The sequence below is a fragment of the Vanellus vanellus genome (genome assembly GCF_965231255.1).
Source record: "Vanellus vanellus genome assembly, chromosome: 5".
Classification (NCBI taxonomy): domain Eukaryota; kingdom Metazoa; phylum Chordata; class Aves; order Charadriiformes; family Charadriidae; genus Vanellus; species Vanellus vanellus.
In genome coordinates, this window is record NC_138910.1 from 38770066 (window position 1) to 38791742 (window position 21677).

Sequence of the window (21677 nt, forward strand, 5' to 3'; positions counted from 1 at the left end):
TGGCTTGCGACCATAACTCTCTGCTCAGCCAAGCCGATCTTTTTCCCAAAAGGCTCGAGTTTTGGCACGTGGGGTCAGCTTGCTCCTGTGCTTTTCAGACTTCCTTCTTGAAGAATGTCCCCCTGATTCTTACCCATAAACACTCAACCCAGTTGTCACCAGCATCAAGTTCTAGACATTCACCACATGCCCTAACATACAGACTGCCTCCCACCGCCTCTCCTTCCTTGCCTACCCTGTTGGAAGAGTTTATAGGCATCCACTGCAGCACTCCAGTCATGCAAGTCATCCCACCATGTTTCCGTGGTGGCACCTAGATCATCCTCGATTCTGTGTGTGGATTGGCTCTGCAACATAGAATCATTGAATGGTTTAGGTTGGAAGGGACCTCGGTGATCATCCAGTTCCAACCCCCCCAGCCATGCACAGGAACACCTCCCGCTAGACCAGGTTGCTGAAAGCCCCCTCTAGCCTGGCTTTGAACACCTCCAGGGATTGAACTTCCACTTCTCCTCTGGGCAACCTGTGCCAGTGCCTTAGCACGCTCAAAGTGACCAATTTCTCCAGCCCACCTCTCCTGCCTCTCCAGGTCCCCCTGCATGGCATCACCCAGAATCTAAGCCTCGAATGTAAGTAAGTGGAATAGGGGATGAAGGCAATCTGCCATTCCTGCTCGTAGCCCTTTGGTTGTATTTAAAAGAATTGGAACAAGTTCAGAGGAGATCCGATGACTCGGGAGAAAACGAAAAGTTCTTGTAACCAATGGTGGCCAAATTGTAGATTGGATGATGACGAGCAATGGCCAAAAGATGGGACTTTACAGCTTAATACCCTATTACAATTAATGTTGTTTTCTCACTGACTTGGAAAGTGGGATGCAGGGCCTTACGCTGATGCCTTGAGGACTTTGCATAGAGATTCTCTTCTGGTTTGAGCGACGCAGTACTAATTTCTCTTCTAATACTTGGGAAAACTGCACTTTTCCACAACTGCTGGGAGTGCACAGCTTCCTCCTGATAAAATTGACTGAGTATAATCTTTGCATATTCTGTATTGGTGTCAGGATCAATATTGGTTCTATAGTGCTATTAATATTAATTAATCTTAACTCTATTAAATCTCTTTATACTTCAACTCCCAGGTTTCCTTGTTTTTCCTAAATCTCTTTCCCAGGTCAGGAGTGGTCATCAGGTGATAGAATGACTGTCTAAACAACAATAAAGTGTTGTGTCTCTCAAACCATAACACATACTTCACAGTTCTGAAAAACAATGTGCAGAACTCAGACTTGTTTTAAAAACAACCTAAGAACAACTTATATATATATATAAAGCTAAATAAATGTAAAACAAAGAGTTAATAAGTTGCTATGACATTTACAACGCAATTCCAGAAGTAATTATGAAAGAGCAATGAATTCGAACAAAATAATTAACATCACATATACTAAAAATAGTTCCAGTCCTCAGCAGCCAAATATGCATAGTGTTCTTTCTCCAAGGAGCCTGCCACCTTTCCAGATAGAAAACCAACCAAACAGTAATATTAAATGCATCATTAAATAAAGCTGCCACTTTAAATATATCAAACTTACTGGGAAGCAATTTCCAGAAAATAATCAGAGTGGAAAAAAAAAATAGCCAGTGCTGGTATTTTTTGTAAAGTCACAAAATCAGAGCACACAGTGGGGAAAAAAGCACTTTATTTACACTTGCTCACATTTTAAAACCACGTCTACATTGCCATCACTTAAAGTGCAAGCTACATGTCTGCTGAATTAACTGAAGGCGTAACAGTTGAGATGGACATTAAAATCCTGCCACCAGTAGTTACACAACTAACCACAGATGCCAGTAGCATCTTTGAAACCCTGACCAACTTAGTGTGTTACTTCCTCTTGTACATTACCAACCAAAAACATATTCCATTGCTTTAGATACAATACTTTCACCTTTCCTAGGAGTTTGTCTGTCAGAAACCACCTAGAAGACAGAGGGAAAAAGGAAGAGAGAAAATAGAGAGAGTCAGTCAACACACAGTTTTCTCATTATACCAACCAAGTCTTTTCCCAAGTGCTACTCTATTTGCACAGACTACGTTTGAAAGAGTTTCAAAACAAGTCCTTAACCTCTGGAATCACAAGTCATTAATTTATTATTTTTCAGTAGTAGTGTTATTATTTCAGACCCTGAACAGAGTGAGTTTGGACTTGGACCACATCTTTAAAGAAACGACAGGAGGAGAAGATCGAGGCCAAAGTCACGTGGAAGTGATTGCGTGTACAGCCTCATCCAACTCAGAGGAGACAGCACAAAGAAACATGCACTTCTGTTCCCTTAAAATACCTGATAGTCACTAGTGGAAGCTTTATATGCTGTTGCAAGAGGTCTCATTGTAGAAATCCTTGTAGTATAATTTGCAGGTTGCACCGGTGTTCCAACAGATTTTGTAGGTGGAGTAAAAACTGAAGAGATTGAGGATGTAGAGCTTCTTTCAAAGTTTTCCATCACACTCTTAAAAAGATGCATAATATAACATAAACACATACTTTAGTAAACTTAAATATTTATTATCCAGAATTGTCTGATAACATACGTTCACATTTCTGAGCCAGCAAAGACCAGCAAAATTGCCTGTCAATACAGAGCACCACCAAGCACTTCTCTCACTGCAAGCATTGATAGGTTGCATTATGCCATTGCACAGCAGTGGAAGCTTGTCATCTGTTCACTGTAGGTCCTAAGCGGCAGCCAAGTTTGAAACAGTGCAGAGAAAATAAAAAATGGTAAGACTTGCAGCAGTCTTCAAGAAGTAACTTTTTTTCAGGCCCAGATGAACACACGTAGCACAACATCCTCTTTCCAAAGACTTCTAAGAATATTCTAAAATTACTGAACAGAAAATTTGTTTTACCTGTTTTACCTCAACCCAGGATACCACAAAATAGAAAATTCAAAAGCAATTAAGATCAAGATAAATGTCTTAGACCAGTACTTCTAGTGTTTCACCTTTTCAGCAGTTCAGTAGTTGATACAGAGTGGACACCAAAGTAGGAAATAAGGTAAGAACAGATTAGAAGCTCTAGCACAAGAGCACAGGGGTATAGAAACCAATTGAAAATGTTGCAGGAACTAATGGTTAGAGCGTTGTCCATGCCTAGAAACTAATAGCTCGTGATCAAATTAGCCTGAAATACAGCCAGCCCTACTCAAACCACTATTTAAAAGAAAGGAACATGATTTTATGGGGGTAGAGTGCCTTGTTATCAAATTTTCAGCCTAATGCACTACGATAAACTGAAAAGGCAGAACACGATGAAGAGTCACATAAAAAAGAGGGACCATTAGGAGCAGTAACAGTCGCCATCTGCCACCACATATCTATTGCAGCCCATGAATGCCACCAATTCGCATCTAGGAAACTCTTGTAGCTCAAGTGTCTCCTGTTATGGTTTCCCTTCGTATCTGGTACAACAACAGAATCCTGTGCATTCTAAATTCCAAGCAGCACGGACGTTTGCAATCGTGATCCTTCTCAGCAGCAAATTTGGACAAATACTTAAGAAAAACTCATGTTTTTCAGACAGAAAAGACTCTACCTACAGAACTTAACTTGCTAGGTTTTGCAATTCAAAAAGGGAAAAAAGAAAAGAGGTCAGGGAAAATCAAGAGGAAGCCCAAAAGCAGAGTGCCTCATAATTAAAGAAAAGCAGCTGGTAACTTACTTTATCTATACACGGCTTGACACCAATCATGATACATTCACCAAAAATTCTTCCATCTTTGCTTAAGGCTTTCCGGGCTTGAAGCTTAGACTGGTATTGAATATGCATCCAGTTTCCTGTGTTGGACATCTAGATGAGATTATGAGACTAGTGTGACACTCAGCCTTCTAAAGAATGAGCTAGAACATTTTCAGAAATAAATCTCAAACTAAGACATACCACATGCTTTAATATGTTTCCATACTGTGCAAATTGTAGAAGAATATATGAAGCTGATGCTTGAGGAAATCTGTAACGTGGAAAAAATATACAAAAAAATTAAAATGAGTAGTTTATGAAATCTGGTGCTAAAATAGAAGCCTAGGAAGGGGTTTTAGAAATCCAGAAGAGACCAGTGTGTTAATGCCATTTTAGAAGCAGGGCCTGCAGGAATATTAGGCTTCTTTCCTTCACCACAGCTTAGGCTTCCAGGTTTCCTTCCTTCACCACACCCCAATGGCAGAATGCTGCCTTTCTAACTGGAAAAAAATAACACGCAGCTTAAGTTAAGGTGCTTCACTAGAACAGGGGCATTGACTGGCTTCAGCCGCAGCTGTACTTCTGGCAGAACCTAGGAATGCCGGACAACAGCAACGTCCAAGGCCTCCTTGCCACACATTGCCAGGATTTCACCCGTGATTTTTCTCATGCTTTGGAAGTCTACTTACCCAAATACAGTTACCCATGTGTCATCAAGTTGATCCTCTGAAGTTAGGGAATCACCCTGAGTATAAAAAGGATCTAGCTGAGCAGGAGATAGAGTAGTCTTCCTATGCTGTCCGGCACTCGCAGGAGTGAACGTCCCTGAAGCTGTTAAATTGAAATGGCGTTGTTTAACAAATTACGTTTGCAAGACAGATCAGCTTAGGAGCTTAAACTCAAAGAATAAAGTCGGTATCGAGCATTTCCCTTGTCTATGCAAGAGCTTGCGGGAGATTTCTCTGCAGACTCAGACAAAGACGTCTGCAAGCACGGTAGGGAGTTTTATGGCTCGTAAGCTAACTTTCTCCTTCAGCCCTGAACACCAGTAGTTGAATACAGAATCCAAGCGGGAACAAAACGGCAGAATTAAGCTTAGGAAGAAGCCATGGGTTCATACAGAAGATTGAAATCCTTATGAAGATTCAAGGCAACCCATAGATCTCAGCAGCTTCACTCAAGCACAATTACCTCTGTGCTCACTTCAACAACACATCTTGAATAAGGAATAAACAAAGCTGATTGCAATTTAGTTTATCTCAAAGTGGAAAACCATTTCCTGTTCACATCCACATCCCTTTTGAAAAGCCCGTAAAGAAAGATACAAGTCCTTCGTGAACTAGCAAGGAATTGATGCAGCTTGAACAGTAATGGTTTTTCTCTCTTAAGGAAAGCTGTAAGACAGTCGATTATCTATTTTGACATGATATCTACCTGTTCCAGGAGTTGCTGGCAGAGTTCCAACCAATGGGCTTTGTGTTAGAGAGAAGCTGGCCTGCAGTAAAATACAGAAAGAGTAACAAATCATTCTTACAGGTGCACTTCTCAGATCAGCCGAGAGCATTTCCAGGCATTTCCAAGTACATTTCATACAAGATTATTAAAAGTTAGCAACGAAAAGTGATTTGACAATGGTATTACGTTCTAGCACGCTGCCTAGCAGATTGTCTGGACAGCCAGTCGGCCTCTGGAATGCCATTCTGGCATTTCCAGCTGATGACTAAGCCTTAGAAGAGAAGGCAGTTAACTTTCCTGATCAGAGGCTTCAGTGCAACGATCAGAGATAGCATGGGAGTGTAGAGCAAACTCCTGAAGGGAAGCGCCACAAGCAATAGGATTCAGGCACTGTCTGCAATATTTTAGCATCTAACAAGAAAGAGCTACCAGTACACAAGAAGAAAGCTTAGTTAGGCTTAGGGTGAGCTTTAGGCAATAGGAACTGAAGAATCCCTTACCTAACACCAATCGCATATGCTTTGTGAAACCAAGCAGCTCTTGGTATTGATACTCAGAAATCTGTAAGATTTAATTTTTCAAAAAAACCCAGGCATCTCGCCAGTGCTGTAGTAGAGCAATTCACACATTCACCTGCATCCTGATGGAAAGCATGCCAGGATCATTAGTCACCAGCATCTGATTTTCACTGTCTAAAAGGCTTACAAATCACGAGAGCATCATCCCCACTGGTATTCCTCACCACTGACTTCCTTATCCGCTCAACTCCTTACTGCAACTGTGCTAAAGGAAAGTATACTTCCAGCTTTAGCAGCCAGGAGTTATTTGCTTTTTAACATAGAAGGATCTCAATATCCAAAACAATTTTAGTACATTTTTAGTCTGAATCAGGGCACGTCTCAGATGCAAGATCAAACAAAATTTGAGCACCACTCTGCCTAGCAACATGTATTCTGAAAGCTGGTCCTTCTTTATTTTTGGTTCTTTTTTAAATATCCAGTCTTTTAGGTCAGTTGGGTTCTGTCCTTCGCAGAGAACTTGAACTTTAAAAATAAACTTTTCAGAAGGTAACACACAAAAAAGGACTGCACATTCAGTGAGGCCTTCTCCTTGCATCTAAAGAATCATGTTCACCAAAAAAGAACCTACTAATGTTTGGCTGCTCGCTTGAGGTAAGTATTGGAGCTTATTATTAGAATGACCTTGTATAAATTTTTTGTTACTCTTTCAAAATTGACCCCATCTCCCTCCCCAAAGTTTGATGATCTTTCCCTCAGTACAAAAGTCCTCCTAGCTCAGTAAATGCCTCTAGTGCCCACTAACAGAAAAGAGAACACAAATTTGGGCCCTTCGGGCAATCAGCAGCCCAATAGATTTACAAGAAGGTAAAAAGCTCTCACAAGTCTGCATTTGTCATGGACAAAGCATAGCAGAGGCAGGATTTGCACTTTGCATTCTCTACAGCACCGAAAATCACTAACAACAGGAGACAGCTCCACAACGGCAGCTCGCAGTTAGGCTACACAGGAACAGGCATACCAAGCAACCAGACTAAGCAGCAGCAGGACCTGAAGGGTCACCAGCCAGTTTGCTACAGCAGTTGAGACAAAGGAGTTAAAAGAATTCACGGAAGCAGTAAACTACCTCCCCTCTTCTGCTTCGAACAGGTCAGTACCTAAGCCACTTACTGGTCTTCTTGAGCTTAGAGGCGTCGATCCAGGACTAGATAATTCATCATAAAGACTTCGAACTGGTGGTGCACCGCTTTTCTCTTTATGTGTTGGGACTACTAGTGGTGGGGGAGATCCTCCTGCAATCAAAAGGAACAAATGAAGAGCCTGAGACTTGGAAGTTTACTCCACTGCTACTTGTTCTTGAAATTTCAGCAGGAAATTCAGCCAGGAAAGACTCTGGATTCTTTCGCTGGGGGCTTGCAAAACCATCTGGCCTCCCCAACTCTGCAGCCTCGGTCGTTCTACGGAAGAATATCACACGTGTGTCAGACACTGCCTCCTTACACAAGTGCCATCTAAAACTTTTAGTGAATATACTGGATTATTAGGCAGTCTATCACATGTGCTTGTTCTTTTTAAGCTATTTTAAGGCCTGTTGGTTGCATTTTTAATTGTTTCAGAGACTAACTTCCCTGTAGTAAAGATGCAAAAGACTCGAGATGTCCTACACGCTAAAGAACCCTACAAAAACACACACGGACATTGCACATGCTGTCACATGCCCACTGTCCAGATTCCTTTCCTTCCCATGTCATTTCACATTCAATTAAAATGTAAGCTCTTGAGCGCAGGGACGAGCTTGCATTTCGACAGGATGAGGTTAAGCCAATTGCTCTCCCATTTTGGAAACTTTGGGACTTCCAGTACAACCGAGAATTAAACGGACTGAAAGATCATGACATAGCTCTGAACACTTTGCGGGTGTTTACCCCGGCCGGGTTGGGGGGGAGGGGGTTAGTTTGACTTCACGGTTTTCACTTGCAAAACATTTGGAAAATTAAGCTCTTCCAAAGAGTCCTAAATCTTCAGTCCTAAATCCTGACCGTCAAGACTCCTCTCTGACCTCTTTAACGCATCCAAGAACTCTTAGGGTGTATTCTGCAAAGCGCTCTACCCCCATCAAGGTTTTCGGCTTCAGTGGCATACTTAACCACTCATTTTGGGAGGCCCACCTTAGTACCTTACTGGTTCCCACTTTTCTAGAGTTCATACCCTGAAGCTGTAATAAACCCTTTTAAAAACAGTTAGGTGAAATTCACACAATTATTTTCAATTTCATATCTATTTCCTTAGAAGGCTTTTATTTAGGGGGACCAGACAAGAATCAGACGAATTCTGACCTGCAAGTAGCGGAGAGCTCATTTCCATTACACCAACTGCACGGCTGTTTAAAGCATAGGGTTCCGGAGCCTCTGGTATAGGTAAATTGCCCATCAAGAATTCAGGAAGAAACTCAAAACTCTCCTCAGGTACTGGAGATGTTCGGGAGCCAGGACTCTTTGGCTCAGCTCCTGTATTAATGAAAAAAAAACACACAAAAAACCATGGAAGCAGCCAAGTGATCGAGACTTTTCTACAGCATAAATGGATGTTCCATTAAAAAAACGTAAAACAATGTACACTAAGTGACTAAGTTTGTTCTAATAACGTATTTTACAAGTAATAAAAGTTTATCATAATCTGGCATTTTTTTGCAATGACAAGAACTGCCACGCTGAGACTTCATTGTTAAAACACACTGCTTCGGCTACAGCTGGATTTCCGGGTTAGAGGGTAATTATGGGGTTGTTTCAAAGGTCTTTCTTTGGTAAAGGCCATCATGCCAAGGCTGGATTCTCCTGCCCTGCTGGCCGGTTCCGCACCCTAGACAGGGGAATGTACTCCAACACAGCACCGCGGGCTCACGCCAGCCACGTCGCGACTTCACCGAGGCCCTGCCACCGCAGCCGCACTCGCCACCCCCCTGAGCTGTACCTGCTTTCGGGGTGCTTCAGGGGCGGATCTTATACCCCGGAGCACCGGCCCCTTGGTTTAAACCCACAAGCCTTTTCGCTTTACCCCAGGAGAAGGGGCTCATCCTGGCGCCGTCTCCCATCACCCAACTTCAGCCCCGCGGCCTCCGGACTCCCCCAACGTGCAGCACCGCCAGAAGCGACGGACAGCCCCGGTCCGGGCCTACTCAGCAGGCCAGCGGAGGGCGGGCAGCGCCGGGGGGAAGAGCCGGGCAGCCTCGTCCGGGCAGCAGCCGCCTCTGAGGCACCTCGCGCCGCCCAACGGCCCCGCACGCGCACAAGGGCCGCGCGGCACGACCCGGCCCGGCCCGCCCCGCCCCGCCCCGGCCCGGCCCGGCGCGCGCGGGGCCAGGCGGCGGCCGGCAGAGCCGGAGGGGGCGCGAGGCCGGGAAGGGGGGGCGGCCCCGCGGCCCGGCTCACCTGCGGACGGCGGCTCCGCGGCGAAGGCGGCCGTGTGCGCCCGGGCGGCGGGGAAACCTGGGTTCTGCCTGAAGGCACTGCAGGGCGAGTGCTCTTCCCCGAGGAAAAGCCGCAGGGGTGCTGAGAAAAGCCCTCCGGGGCTGAGCGAGGGCTGAGCGGCTCCGGCAGAGGCAAAGGCGGAGGCGGAGGCAGGTGGGCTAGGGGCGCCCGGGGCTGCAGAAGCCTCAGTCCACAAAGGCAGGAAAAGGCATTTCCTGCGTCTGCCTGCGCGGAGGTTTCTTCGGAAGCCCACCGTGGAGCACAAAGCGCCCCGAGCCAGAAACCTGACTTGTCTCTCCCTCCGCGCTTTGGGGGTTTTACTGGGGACCAGCTCCAGCTTCCCCCTGTAACCCGGGTGCCCATCAGGGATGTCACCGAACAGAGTCCAGAGCTGAGCAAGACGCTGTGGTTGGGACGGGGCTGAGCCGTCACAGAAGGCACCTGACCTTGAAGAGGGTGCAAAAGGAAACGACGGGTCCAACGTGTTCTTCTGCAGTTGCGGACTTAGACAGAAGCCAGCCCAAAAGAGAACTTGTGGACCAAAGGGGAGCCCAGAGGGGATCCCAGACTGCCCCTGGGTAGTTCTGGTGCTAAAAGACACCCCCCCTTTGTGACTCATGAGCATGCTCATCGGGTAACCTCCCTGACTGGATTAAACATGAGCTTGGATGCAGATGTCTCATCAGGAGTGCCCAGGGAATCATTACTGACCAATTGGCTGTGTTTGACTGTAGTAAATATCGGGTGTTTGGAAACATGAGGTGTGCTGGCTGTTGTTAAATGGCTGGACCCCCATTCTACAGAATGGAAATAAACCCAGAAATCTGAGACTTGAAGGGCTTGTTCTAATTTTCACGCAACATAGCCTCACCACATCTTGGTAGTCCTCATGAGTGGCAGAGAATTGGATGGGACAGGACTTCAGTGCGCACCAACCACTTGAGCCTTCTCTTCTCCACGCTGAACAACCCCAGCTCTCTCAGCCTGTCCTCACAGGAGAGGTGCTCCAGCCCTCTGATCACCTCGGAGGCCCTCCTCTGGGCCCGCTCCAACAGGTCCATGTCTTCCCTGTGTTGGGGGCTCCAGAGCTGGACGCAGTACTCCAGGTGGGGTCTCACCAGAGCAGAGTAGAGGGGCAGAATCGCCTCCCTTGACCTGCTGGCCACGCATCTTCTGATGCAGCCCAGGACACGGTTGGCCTTCTGGGCTGTGATCACGCTTTGCCGGCTCATGCTGAGCTTCTCCTCAATCAGCACCCCCAGCTCCTTCTCCTCAGGGCTGCTCTCGATCCATTCTCCCCCCAGCCTGGATCTGTGCTTGGGATTGCCCCGACCCTGAGGTAGGACCTTGCACTTGGCCTTGTTCAACTTCAGGAGGTTGGCACGGGCCCACCTCTCCAGCCTGTCCAGGTCCCCCTCTACCCTGAGGTAGAGACAGGAGACAACCGGGGGAGTCCTGGGGGGGAGTTCAAGAAAAAGGGCGGAAGGGAAATGAAAGCTTCAGCCCCGTGTCCAGGAGGAGTCGGGGACACTCCCAACCGGCAATGCAGGCGCCCCTGAGACAAGCGGTAGGGGTATGCCAGTTTTTGTCCATGTCCCCTTGACTACCTCTGACCTGTGCCATTGGAAACAATCTCTTGGATCCCATCGAGGAAACCCTGAAGGAAGGTATCAGCTCTCAGAAACCGTGATGTTGACTCACAACCCCAACTGGGGAGTGTCCGGGTTTGAGGTAAAACAGAACCAATTTTGTTCGGTAACGTCGCTTCTTAGCTGGGCCTCTCCAACTACTGAAATTAACTGCATCTTGTGCAGAGAGTGCTCACTCTCTCAGAGTGATAAGACCAATTGTTTATAGCTGATGCCCAGGCATGGTATGCAGAGAGGCTCTTGCTTATGCTTATTGCTGTAACACCCAAGGCCAACCAACTTTGTTATTTGCCCCGCTGGAGGGTCGGAAGCGGAAAAGCATAGTGGGGTCCCACCTGCAGGGAGGAGCGGACAGGACAGGTGACCCAAACCTGACCAACAGGGTATTCCATCCCATCTGCCTCATGCTCAGTATAAAAACTGAGGGATCAAAGGGTCAGCTCTCTTCCTCCAGTGGCCGACGTCTGAGGAGGACTCTCTTCGTCTGCCTGTGATCCTGATCCTGAATGCAGATCCGGAATTCAGTTCCCGTCCGTCACTGAGTCCAGCCTGGGACTGCCCCAGTGTCAGCCAGCGTCGCGACTGTCATCTCGGGAGCTTGATACGGTTTTGTCTATATTTTTCATTATTTCTTTTTATTTCATGATTAGTATTTCATTAAATACTAATTTACACCACACCCCCACACCCCCCCACACCCCCCCTCCCACGCCCCCCACCCCCCACACCCCTACTCTCCAGTGCGCTTCCTTCTTCTTCAGGCTTGGCCCTAAGTTTCCCGCATCAGAGTCTCAGGCCTCGGATTTTATAAAATAATGAATTTAATTGAGAGGTACAGCAGCACTGACAGCCCGGGCTGGGTGCCTCCAAAAGACAGGGACCGCCAACAAAGAAATCCCTGGGCAATTACACACTCGTGATCTATACCCCCGCCCCTCACGCGCTCTCCACACGCTCTCCACGCGTCCTTTAGTCCCAAGGTGATTCTTGGCCTGGTGTCTTCTAACATCTGGCTGCTGCCGCCGCCTTCTGTGTCCGGGCAGGCTGGCTCTTCTCTTGTTGATCTGCAGTTTCAGCCCAGGGTTGGAGCCTCCTTATCTTCTGGCTTACACTCCTTGTGCACCTGCGCTCCTGGAAGAACATGGAGAACTGAAGAGTCCCAGGCTTGGGAAAAACACTACAGAAACATCAGTGCGATATCAACATCTTCCCCATAGGAAAAGACTAAACACAGCCCTCTACCAGCTGCGAGGAAAATCACTAAGAAAAAGAACTCTATGCCCGCCTGAAGGCTTCAACAAATCTAGCTCCTCGTGCCAAGTAAACCTAGGCCAACAGCGCAAATCACACCCAAAGTAATTTATTCTCATTAAAACTTACTTATTTACACTAAGCAACTACTATCCCCCAACAGGGATAGCTCCCGGGCAACACTGGCAAAGAGATTCCACATTTTGGCAACTCAGAGAAAAGTTCAAATCTCGGCTTGTTTTGGGAGACACCTTTTCGAGCTGGCCGGAAGCTTTCCCTTGCCGCACCAATTGGGCGAGAGAAGTTGTCAAAGCTCTGTTAAAAGAAGTAATTCCTAGATTGGGAACTCCTGAGGGGTCCTCCTCTGATAACGGGCCTCATTTCATTCACAGGGGTTCCGAATTGCTCCAGGAGCGAGGCAAGGACCGAATCCTTTTGAAGTATTGCCTGGAAAACTGTATCCCGGTAAAAGTCTGGGTACGCCAAGCGATCAAATGCCTCTTAAAGGGGAGGGAATGTTCCACAATTATTTGTTGTCTCTTTTGCGTGTTTTGTCATCCTTACACGGGATTCTTACTCAGCGAGCTCCTCCGCCCCTGGATTCTCCGGTACAGGAGCTTCATCCTGGAGACTCAGCGGGGTGGTTGGCAACGTGAGGTGCGCTGGCTCTTGTTAAATGCCCGGCACCTGATCCTGCAGAATTGAAATGAAAACAACTATCTCGACTCAGTGTGTTGATTGGCTCTCGCACACCGGGTGGAGAACCCCCCTGTAGGGACCACATTAGCATCCGAGGGACATTAGGCATGCTCCTGGACTAACCTTTTGGTGTCGTGGCATCAGAGAAGTGCAGCTGAAGAACTTTCAGACCACGCTGCAGCGTGAAGCAAAGCACGGAAATAGGTATGCCTGGGTATTCACCTGGCAATCACACTCCTGACCCAAACGGAAATGCTGATGTTGACCCACACCAACACAGACACCAAATCGAAACACACAGGGACATTTGAGTTACTGCTGAGTAGCGCTTACACCGGGTCCAGGCCTTTTCTGCTTCTCACAGCACCCCACCAGCCAGTAGGCTGGGGGTGCCCGAGAAGCTGGCAGGAGACACAGCCGGGACAGCTGACCCCAGCTGACCAACAGGGTATTCCACGGACACGTTGCGTTTTTCTATTCAGCTCTTTCAACTCAACATTTCATAGCTTAGAATGCTACAGTTTCCTACCTGTTACGTGCGTGCTGCTGTAAAAGACCCACGGAGACGACATTTAAACATGAGCTAGTTTTAACGCTGGTTGCTACCACTGCGGTAAAAATCAGCAGCATCTGCTCGGCTGATCACGCTTTGAGAATCGTTAGGCAGCATCATACTTCACGGTTCGGAAAAACGATGTGCAGAACTCACGCTTGTTTAAAAAACAACCTAAGAACAACTTACATTTATTCAGCTTTCTATAGAAAACAGAGTTAAAAAGTCGCTATGACATTTAGAATGCCATGCCAGAGATAATTATGAAAGAGCAACGAATCCAAACAAAATAATTAACATCACATATACTAAGAACAGTCCCGGTCCCCAGAAGCCAAATATGCACAGTGTTCTTTCTCCAAGGAGCCTGCCACCTTTCCAGACAACAAAAAAAAAGAAAAAAAAAAAAAGAAAAGAAAAGAAAAAAGAAACAAACAGTAAGATGAAAGGCATCGGTAAATAAAGCTGCCATTTTAAACACGTCCAACTTACGGGGAAGCAACGTACAGAGGGAAAAAAAGCCAGCACTGATAGGTTTTCTACAATCAGGCAACCAGAGCACAAATGGGGAAAAAAGCACTTCTATTACACTTGCTCAGTGTTTAAAAACGTGTCGACATTGCCATCATTTAAAGTGCAAGCTACGTGTCTGCTGAATTAACTGACGCTGTAACAGGTGACACGCAAGTTAAAATCCTGCCACCAGTCCTTCTACACCTGACCACAGATGCCAGTAGCATCTTTGAAACCCTGACCAACTTAGTGTGTTACTTCCTCTTGTATATTACCAACCAAACACAGATCCCATTCCTTTAGATACAATAAATTCACCTTTCCTAGGACCGTGTCTGTCAGAAACCACCTAGAAGGCAGGGGGAAAAAGGAAGAGAGAAAATAGAGAGAGTCAGTCAACACACAGTTAATTCTCATTATACCAACCAGGTCTTTTTCTTTTCCCAAGTGCTACTCTATTTGCACAGACTACGTTTGAAAGAGTTTCAAAACAAGTCCTTAACCTCTGGAAACAGGACAAGTCATCAATTCATTTATCATTATTATCAGGACTACCATCATTATCAGTATTATCGTTATTTCAGAGCCTGAAGAGAGTGAGGTTGTACTTGAGGCACATCTTTAAAGAAACGACAGGAGGAGAAGATCGAGGCCAAAGTCACGTGGAAGTGATTGAGCGTACAGCCTCATCCAACTCAGAGGAGACAGCACAAAGAAACACGCGCTTCTGTTCCCTTAAAATACCTGATAGTGTCTCACGGAAGCTTGATATGCTGGGGCAAGAGGTCTCATCGTAGGAAATCTAGAGCTTCTTTCCAAGTTGGCCATCACACTCTTAAAAAGAGGCATAGTAGAATGTAATCAAGTACCACAAAGCAGTACTTCAACCTTTAGTATCTAGAATTATTATCCGGAATCGTCTCATAACATCCGTTCACATTTCTGAGCCAGCAAGGTAAATTGACAGGTAAATTGCCTGTCAGTACAGAGCACCACCAAGCATTTCTCTCACTGCAAGCATTGATAGGTTGCATTATGCCATTGCACAGCAGTGGAAGCTTGTCATCTGTTCACTGTAGGTCCTAAGCGGCAGCCAAGTTTGAAACAGTGCAGAGAAAATAAAAAATGGTAAGACTTGCAGCAGTCTTCAAGAAGTAACTTTTTTTCAGGCCCAGATGAACACACGTAGCACAACATCCTCTTTCCAAAGACTTCTAAGAATATTCTAGCCGAGCCCTAGAGGAGCCTCTCCAGTCCTTTACCCGCTGGCAGCTTTTGGCTCAGGTTCAGTTTGCCAAGGAGTTTCACTCAGTCCCCTTGGCAAATGCTAGAAAAGGAGGCAGAAGGCTCCATTTTTGTCAGCTGTGTTTGGAAGGGAATGCGTGCAGAATGGAAGGGGCAGCAAGCGACCCGATGGGAACCACAAGTTCCACAAGAACCCAGAGAACACAAGACGGGAAATGGCAACCAGCCTGGGGAGACCCGATTTGCTGCATTAGACTCAGCAGAGCACAGCCTTCAACAGCCTCGGGACGACAGACATTGAGAAGCCCATCGGGACGACAGACATTGAGAAGCCCGTCTGGCCGCAGACGGCTATCCAAAATACAGCATAGGGGTAGCGTCCCGTGGGGGTGGCAGCTGCCTCTGCTCAACACAAGGGGAACTGACCCATGGAACTACCTGCTCCTTTTCAATCAGAAGCCGAAGCACTGATGCCAAATCCATCCTATCCAATTGCCAATTGCAAGGCAGAGCTTTACAGACTAAGGCCAAACCCTCAAATGCATTGGTCTCCAGCAGTCTCTCTTGCCTCCAAACATACAGGCTAACGACTATGGCTTTGGTTAGGGATATTTCAAAGCGGACAGTAGCCACAAAAAACAGGCATTTCAAAAGCAACAAAGACCAGATACCTGACAATTGAGTGTCTTAGATCGTTACTTGTAGCGTTCCAGCTACCAATTCCCGTCTCGGAAACTCTTGTAGCTCAAGTGTCTCCTATGTTATGGTTTCCCTTCGTATCTGGTACAACAACAGAATCCTGTGCATTCTAACTTCCAAGCAGCACAGAGGTTTGCAATCGTGATCCTTCTCAGCAGCAAATTTGGACAAACGCTTACGAAAAACTCATGTAAGGCAGAAGAGACTCTACCTACAGAACTTAACTTGCTAGGTTTTGCAATTCAAAAAGGGAAGAAAGAAAAGAGGTCAGGGAAAATCAAGAGGAAGCCCAAAAGCAGAGCGCCTTCCATGTCATAAAAGCAGCTGGTAACTTACTTGATCTGTACACGGCTTGACAGATATCAGGATAAAGTCGCCAAACATTTTTCCATCTTTGCTTAAGGCTTTCCGGGCTTGAAGCTTAGACTGGTATTGAATATGCATCCAGTTTCCCGTGTTGGACATCTAGATGACATTAAGTGACAATTGTGACACTCAGCCTTTTAAAGAATGAGCCACAACGTTTTCAGAAATAAATCTCAAACTAAGACATACCACATGCTTTAAGATGGTTCCATACTGCCCAAACTGTCGAAGAATATAGGAAGCTGATGCCGGAGTAAATCTGAAAAACCGAAAAAAAAAAAGAATCCAGAATTTACCGGGAGCACTTTATGAAATCTGGTGCTAAAACAGGAGCCTAGGAAGGGGGTTTAGAAATCCAGAAGAGACCAGTGTGTTAATGCCATTTTAGAAGCAGGGCCTGCAGGAATATTATCTTCTAGGCTTTCTTCCTTCACCACACCCCAATGGCAGAATGCTGCCTTTCTAACTGGAAAAAAATAACACGCAGCTTAAGTTAAGGTGCTTCACTAGAACAGGGGCATTGACTGGCTTCAGCCGCAGCTGTACTTCCGGCAGAACCTAGGAATGCCAGACAACAGCAACGTCCAAGGCCTCCTTGCCACACGTTGCCAGGATTTCACCCGTGATTTTTCTCATGCTTTGGAAGTCTACTTACCCAAATACAGTTACCCATGTGCCATCAAGTTGATCCGCTGCACTTAGGGATCCGCCCCGAGCACAAAAACAACAGAGCTGAGCAGGAGATGGAGTAGTCTTCCTAGGCTGCCTGGCACTCGCAGGAGTGAACGTCCCTGAAGCTGTTAAATTGAAATGGCGTTGTTTAACAAATTACGTTTGCAAGACAGATCAGCTTAGGAGCTTAAACTCAAAGAATAAAGTCGGTATCGAGCATTTCCCTTGTCTATGCAAGAGCTTGCGGGAGATTTCTCTGCAGACTCAAAGACAAAGACGTCTGCAAGCACGGTAGGGAGTTTTATGGCTCGTAAGCTAACTTTCTCCTTCAGCCCTGAACACCAGCAGCTGAACACCAAATCCAAGCGGGAACAAGATGGCGGAATTAAGCTTAGGAAGAAGCCACGGGTTCCTACAGAAGATCGGAAGCCTTATGAACATGGAAGGCGACCCGCCTTCTCTTATCTCTTTTGACAGGACATCTACCTGTTCCAGGAGTTGATGGCATCGTTTCCACCAATGGGCTCCGTGTTAGAAAAAAGCTGGCCTGCAGGAAAATACAGAAAGGGTAACAAATCATTCTTACAGGTACACTTCTCAGAGCAGCAGAGAGCATTTCCGGGGAACTTAAGCATCGGGCAAGAACATTCACTGTTTGCCTTAAGTTACCCCTCGCTTTTAAGAGTAAGAACAGACATTGCCACGTACATTTCCTACAGGATCATTAAAAGTCCAAAACCAAATTGTACTGTTACTCTCAAAATTGACCCCGCCCCCCTGCCCAAAGTTTCATGAGATCTTTCCCTCAGTACAAAAGTCCTCCTAGCTCAGTAAATGCCTCTAGTGCCCACTAACAGAAAAGAGAACACAAATTTGGGCCCTTCGGGCAATCAGCAGCCCCATAGATTTACAGGAAGGTGAAAAGCTCTCACAAGTCTGCATTTGTCATGGACAAAGCATAGCAGAGGCAGGATTTGCACTTTGCATTCTCTACAGCACCGAAAATCACTAACAACAGCAGACAGCTCCACAACGGCAGCTCGCAGTTAGGCTACACAGGAACAAGCACACCAAGCAACCAGACTAAGCAGCAGCAGGACCTGAAGGCTCACCAGCCAGTTTGCTGACAACGGAGTTAAAAGAACTCACGGAAGCAGTAAACTACCTCCCCTCTTCTGCTTCCAACAGGCCAGTACCTAAGCCACTTACTGGTCTTCCTGAGCTTAGAGGCATCGATCCAAGTCCGAGGCTAGATAATTCATCATAAAGGCTTCGAACTGGCGGTGCACTGCTTTTCGCTTTAGGCGTCGGGACTACTGCTGGTCGGGGAGACACTCCTGCAATCAAAAGGAATAAACGAAGAGCCTGAGAAGACTTGCAAGTTTACTCCACTGCTACTTGTTCTTGAAACTTCAGCAGGAAATTCAGCCAGGAAAGACTCTGGATTCTTTCGCTGGGGGCTTGCAAAACCATCCGGCCTCCCCAACTCTGCAGCCTCGGTCGTTCTACGGAAGAATATCACACGTGTGTCAGACACTGCCTCCTTACACAAGTGCCATCTAAAACTTGGCGACCTCTTAGTCACCCGCTCTATTCACTATCCCACGCGCTTGTTCTTTTGAAGACCTTCTCAGCACCGTTACCTCTGCCTATTTGAAGGCTACACGCTAAAGAACCCGGCGACGGACATTGCACATGCTGTCACATGCCCACTGTCCAGATTCCTTTCCTTCCCATGTCATTTCACATTCAATTAAAATGTAAGCTCTTGAGCGCAGGGACGAGCTTGCATTTCGACAGGATGAGGTTAAGCCAATTGCTCTCCCATTTTGGAAACTTTGGGACTTCCAGTACAACCGAGAATTAAACCGACTGAAAGATCATGACATAGCTCTGAACACTTTGCGGGTGTTTACCCCGGCCGGGTTGGGGGGGAGGGGGTTAGTTTGACTTCACGGTTTTCACTTGCAAAACATTTGGAAAATTAAGCTCTTCCAAAGAGTCCTAAATCTTCAGTCCTAAATCCTGACCGTCAAGACTCCTCTCTGACCTCTTTAACGCATCCAAGAACTCTTAGGGTGTATTCTGCAAAGCGCTCTCCCCCCATCAAGGTTTTCGGCTTCAGTGGCATACTTAACCACTCCTTTTCAATTTCACCAAGATTCTTCTCAGAGGCCTGTCCCTGGGGGAGGGAGGGGAGGGGGGCAAACAAGAGCGAGAAGCGGGAGACCAAGGGACCACCAGAGCATAGAATGGCTCAAGTTGGAAGGCACTCACAAGGATCACTGAGTCCAATTCTGCTTGAAAGTGAAAGAAAAGCATTTCTACAGTTCTCCAGCATTCCTTTGAACCCTCAATGTCTCCTTCAAAATGGCTAGCACACTAACACCATCAGATGGTTAGATTATGCCACCGGATCGAACACCAAAGCCAAGATCCCCCCCAATCTATTACACTCTTAAACACGATTATTAGCAATACCTTTACTCGGCAGAGTTTAGCCAAACTCCATTGCATACACTTGAGCTCACCGTTCATTGAGCGCAAGTTAGAGAACTACGAGAATTCAAGCCTGCAGCAGTCCCTTCGAGCAAGAAGACAAAGCCAATGTTTACATGCTGACAAATTGGCCTGACAGTAACCAAGTCTGACCTGCAAGTAGCGCCCACAACTCCAAGAGCCCGACCGTCCGGCCCCTTAAGTCAGGCGCTGGCCGAGCCACCGAGCCCGGCAAACCGTCCATCAGGAAGCCCGGCAGAAACGCGGCACTGGCTCCGGGCTTTGGCGATGCCGCGGAGCCAAGGGTCATTGTCTCGGCTCCTGCGCGACTGCCCACCGACTCTACAAACCAGGCCAGCGGAGCGCGGGCAGCGCCGGGGGGAAGAGCCGGGCAGCCTCGTCCGGGCAGCGGCCGCCTCTGAGGCACCTCGCGCCGCCCAACGGCCCCGCACGCGACCAAGGGCCGCGCGGCGCGGCACGGCGCGGCGCGGCGCGGCCCGGCCCGGCCCGGCCCGGCGCGCGCGGGGCCAGGCGGCGGCCGGCAGAGCCGGAGGGGGCGCGAGGCCGGGAAGGGGGGGCGGCCCCGCGGCCCGGCTCACCTGCGGACGGCGGCTCCGCGGCGAAGGCGGCCGTGTGCGCCCGGGCGGCGGGGAAACCTGGGTTCTGCCTGAAGGCACTGCAGGGCGAGTGCTCTTCCCCGAGGAAAAGCCGCAGGGGTGCTGAGAAAAGCCCTCCGGGGCTGAGCGAGGGCTGAGCGGCTCCGGCAGAGGCAGAGGCACAGCCGGAAGAGGAGGAGGAGGAGGAAGAGGAGGAAGAGGAGGAGGAGTGGGCCAGGGGCGCCCGGGGCTGCAGAAGCCTCAGTCCACAAAGGCAGGAAAAGGCATTTCCTGCGTCTGCCTGCGCGGAGGTTTCTTCGGAAGCCCACCGTGGAGCACAAAGCGCCCCGAGCCAGAAACCTGACTTGTCTCTCCCTCCGCGCTTTGGGGGTTTTACTGGGGACCAGCTCCAGCTTCCCCCTGTAACCCGGGTGCCCATCAGGGATGTCACCGAACAGAGTCCAGAGCTGAGCAAGACGCTGTGGTTGGGACGGGGCTGAGCCGTCACAGAAGGCACCTGACCTTGAAGAGGGTGCAAAAGGAAACGACGGGTCCAACGTGTTCTTCTGCAGTTGCGGACTTAGACAGAAGCCAGCCCAAAAGAGAACTTGTGGACCAAAGGGGAGCCCAGAGGGGATCCCAGACTTACCCAGGGTAGTTCTAGTGCTAAACCCAAAAATCTTAGCCTTGAAGGGCTTTGGCCCACCTAGTTTTCTCCCACCATAGCTTCACCACATCTTGGTAGTCCTCACGAGTGGCCTGGCCTCTCTTCCAGAGGCCATAAATTCTCCCTTTTTTCCTGGCTTGCGACCATAACTCTCTGCTCAGCCAAGCCAATCTTTTTCCCAAAAGGCTCGAGTTTTGGCACGTGGGGTCAGCTTGCTCCTGTGCTTTTCAGACTTCCTTCTTGAAGAATGTCCCCCTGATTCTTACCCATAAACACTCAACCCAGTTGTCACCAGCATCAAGTTCTAGACATTCACCACATGCCCTAACATACAGACTGCCTCCCACCGCCTCTCCTTCCTTGCCTACCCTGTTGGAAGAGTTTATAGGCATCCACTGCAGCACTCCAGTCATGCAAGTCATCCCACCATGTTTCCGTGGTGGCACCTAGATCATCCTCGATTCTGTGTGTGGATTGGCTCTGCAACATAGAATCATTGAATGGTTTAGGTTGGAAGGGACCTCGGTGATCATCCAGTTCCAACCCCCCCAGCCATGCACAGGAACACCTCCCGCTAGACCAGGTTGCTGAAAGCCCCCTCTAGCCTGGCTTTGAACACCTCCAGGGATTGAACTTCCACTTCTCCTCTGGGCAACCTGTGCCAGTGCCTTAGCACGCTCAAAGTGACCAATTTCTCCAGCCCACCTCTCCTGCCTCTCCAGGTCCCCCTGCATGGCATCACCCAGAATCTAAGCCTCGAATGTAAGTAAGTGGAATAGGGGATGAAGGCAATCTGCCATTCCTGCTCGTAGCCCTTTGGTTGTATTTAAAAGAATTGGAACAAGTTCAGAGGAGATCCGATGACTCGGGAGAAAACGAAAAGTTCTTGTAACCAATGGTGGCCAAATTGTAGATTGGATGATGACGAGCAATGGCCAAAAGATGGGACTTTACAGCTTAATACCCTATTACAATTAATGTTGTTTTCTCACTGACTTGGAAAGTGGGATGCAGGGCCTTACGCTGATGCCTTGAGGACTTTGCATAGAGATTCTCTTCTGGTTTGAGCGACGCAGTACTAATTTC

General features: G+C 47.8%; 1 protein-coding gene across 1 annotated transcript; it reads right to left on the reverse strand.

Moving 5' to 3' along the window:
• Window positions 1-1688: 1688 nt before the first annotated feature.
• LOC309672465 (nucleoporin NUP35-like) lies at window positions 1689-21325 on the reverse strand (the record flags this gene model as incomplete). The annotated part of the gene is made up of 9 exons (XM_082483994.1): window positions 1689-1982; window positions 2346-2513; window positions 3725-3853; window positions 3944-4013; window positions 4432-4573; window positions 5177-5237; window positions 6886-7007; window positions 8052-8284; window positions 21297-21325. 9 exons carry the CDS (start codon window positions 21323-21325, stop codon window positions 1905-1907), a joined length of 1032 nt encoding a protein of 343 aa, XP_082340120.1. The 3' UTR covers window positions 1689-1904.
• Between the last annotated feature and the right edge of the window lie 352 nt (window positions 21326-21677).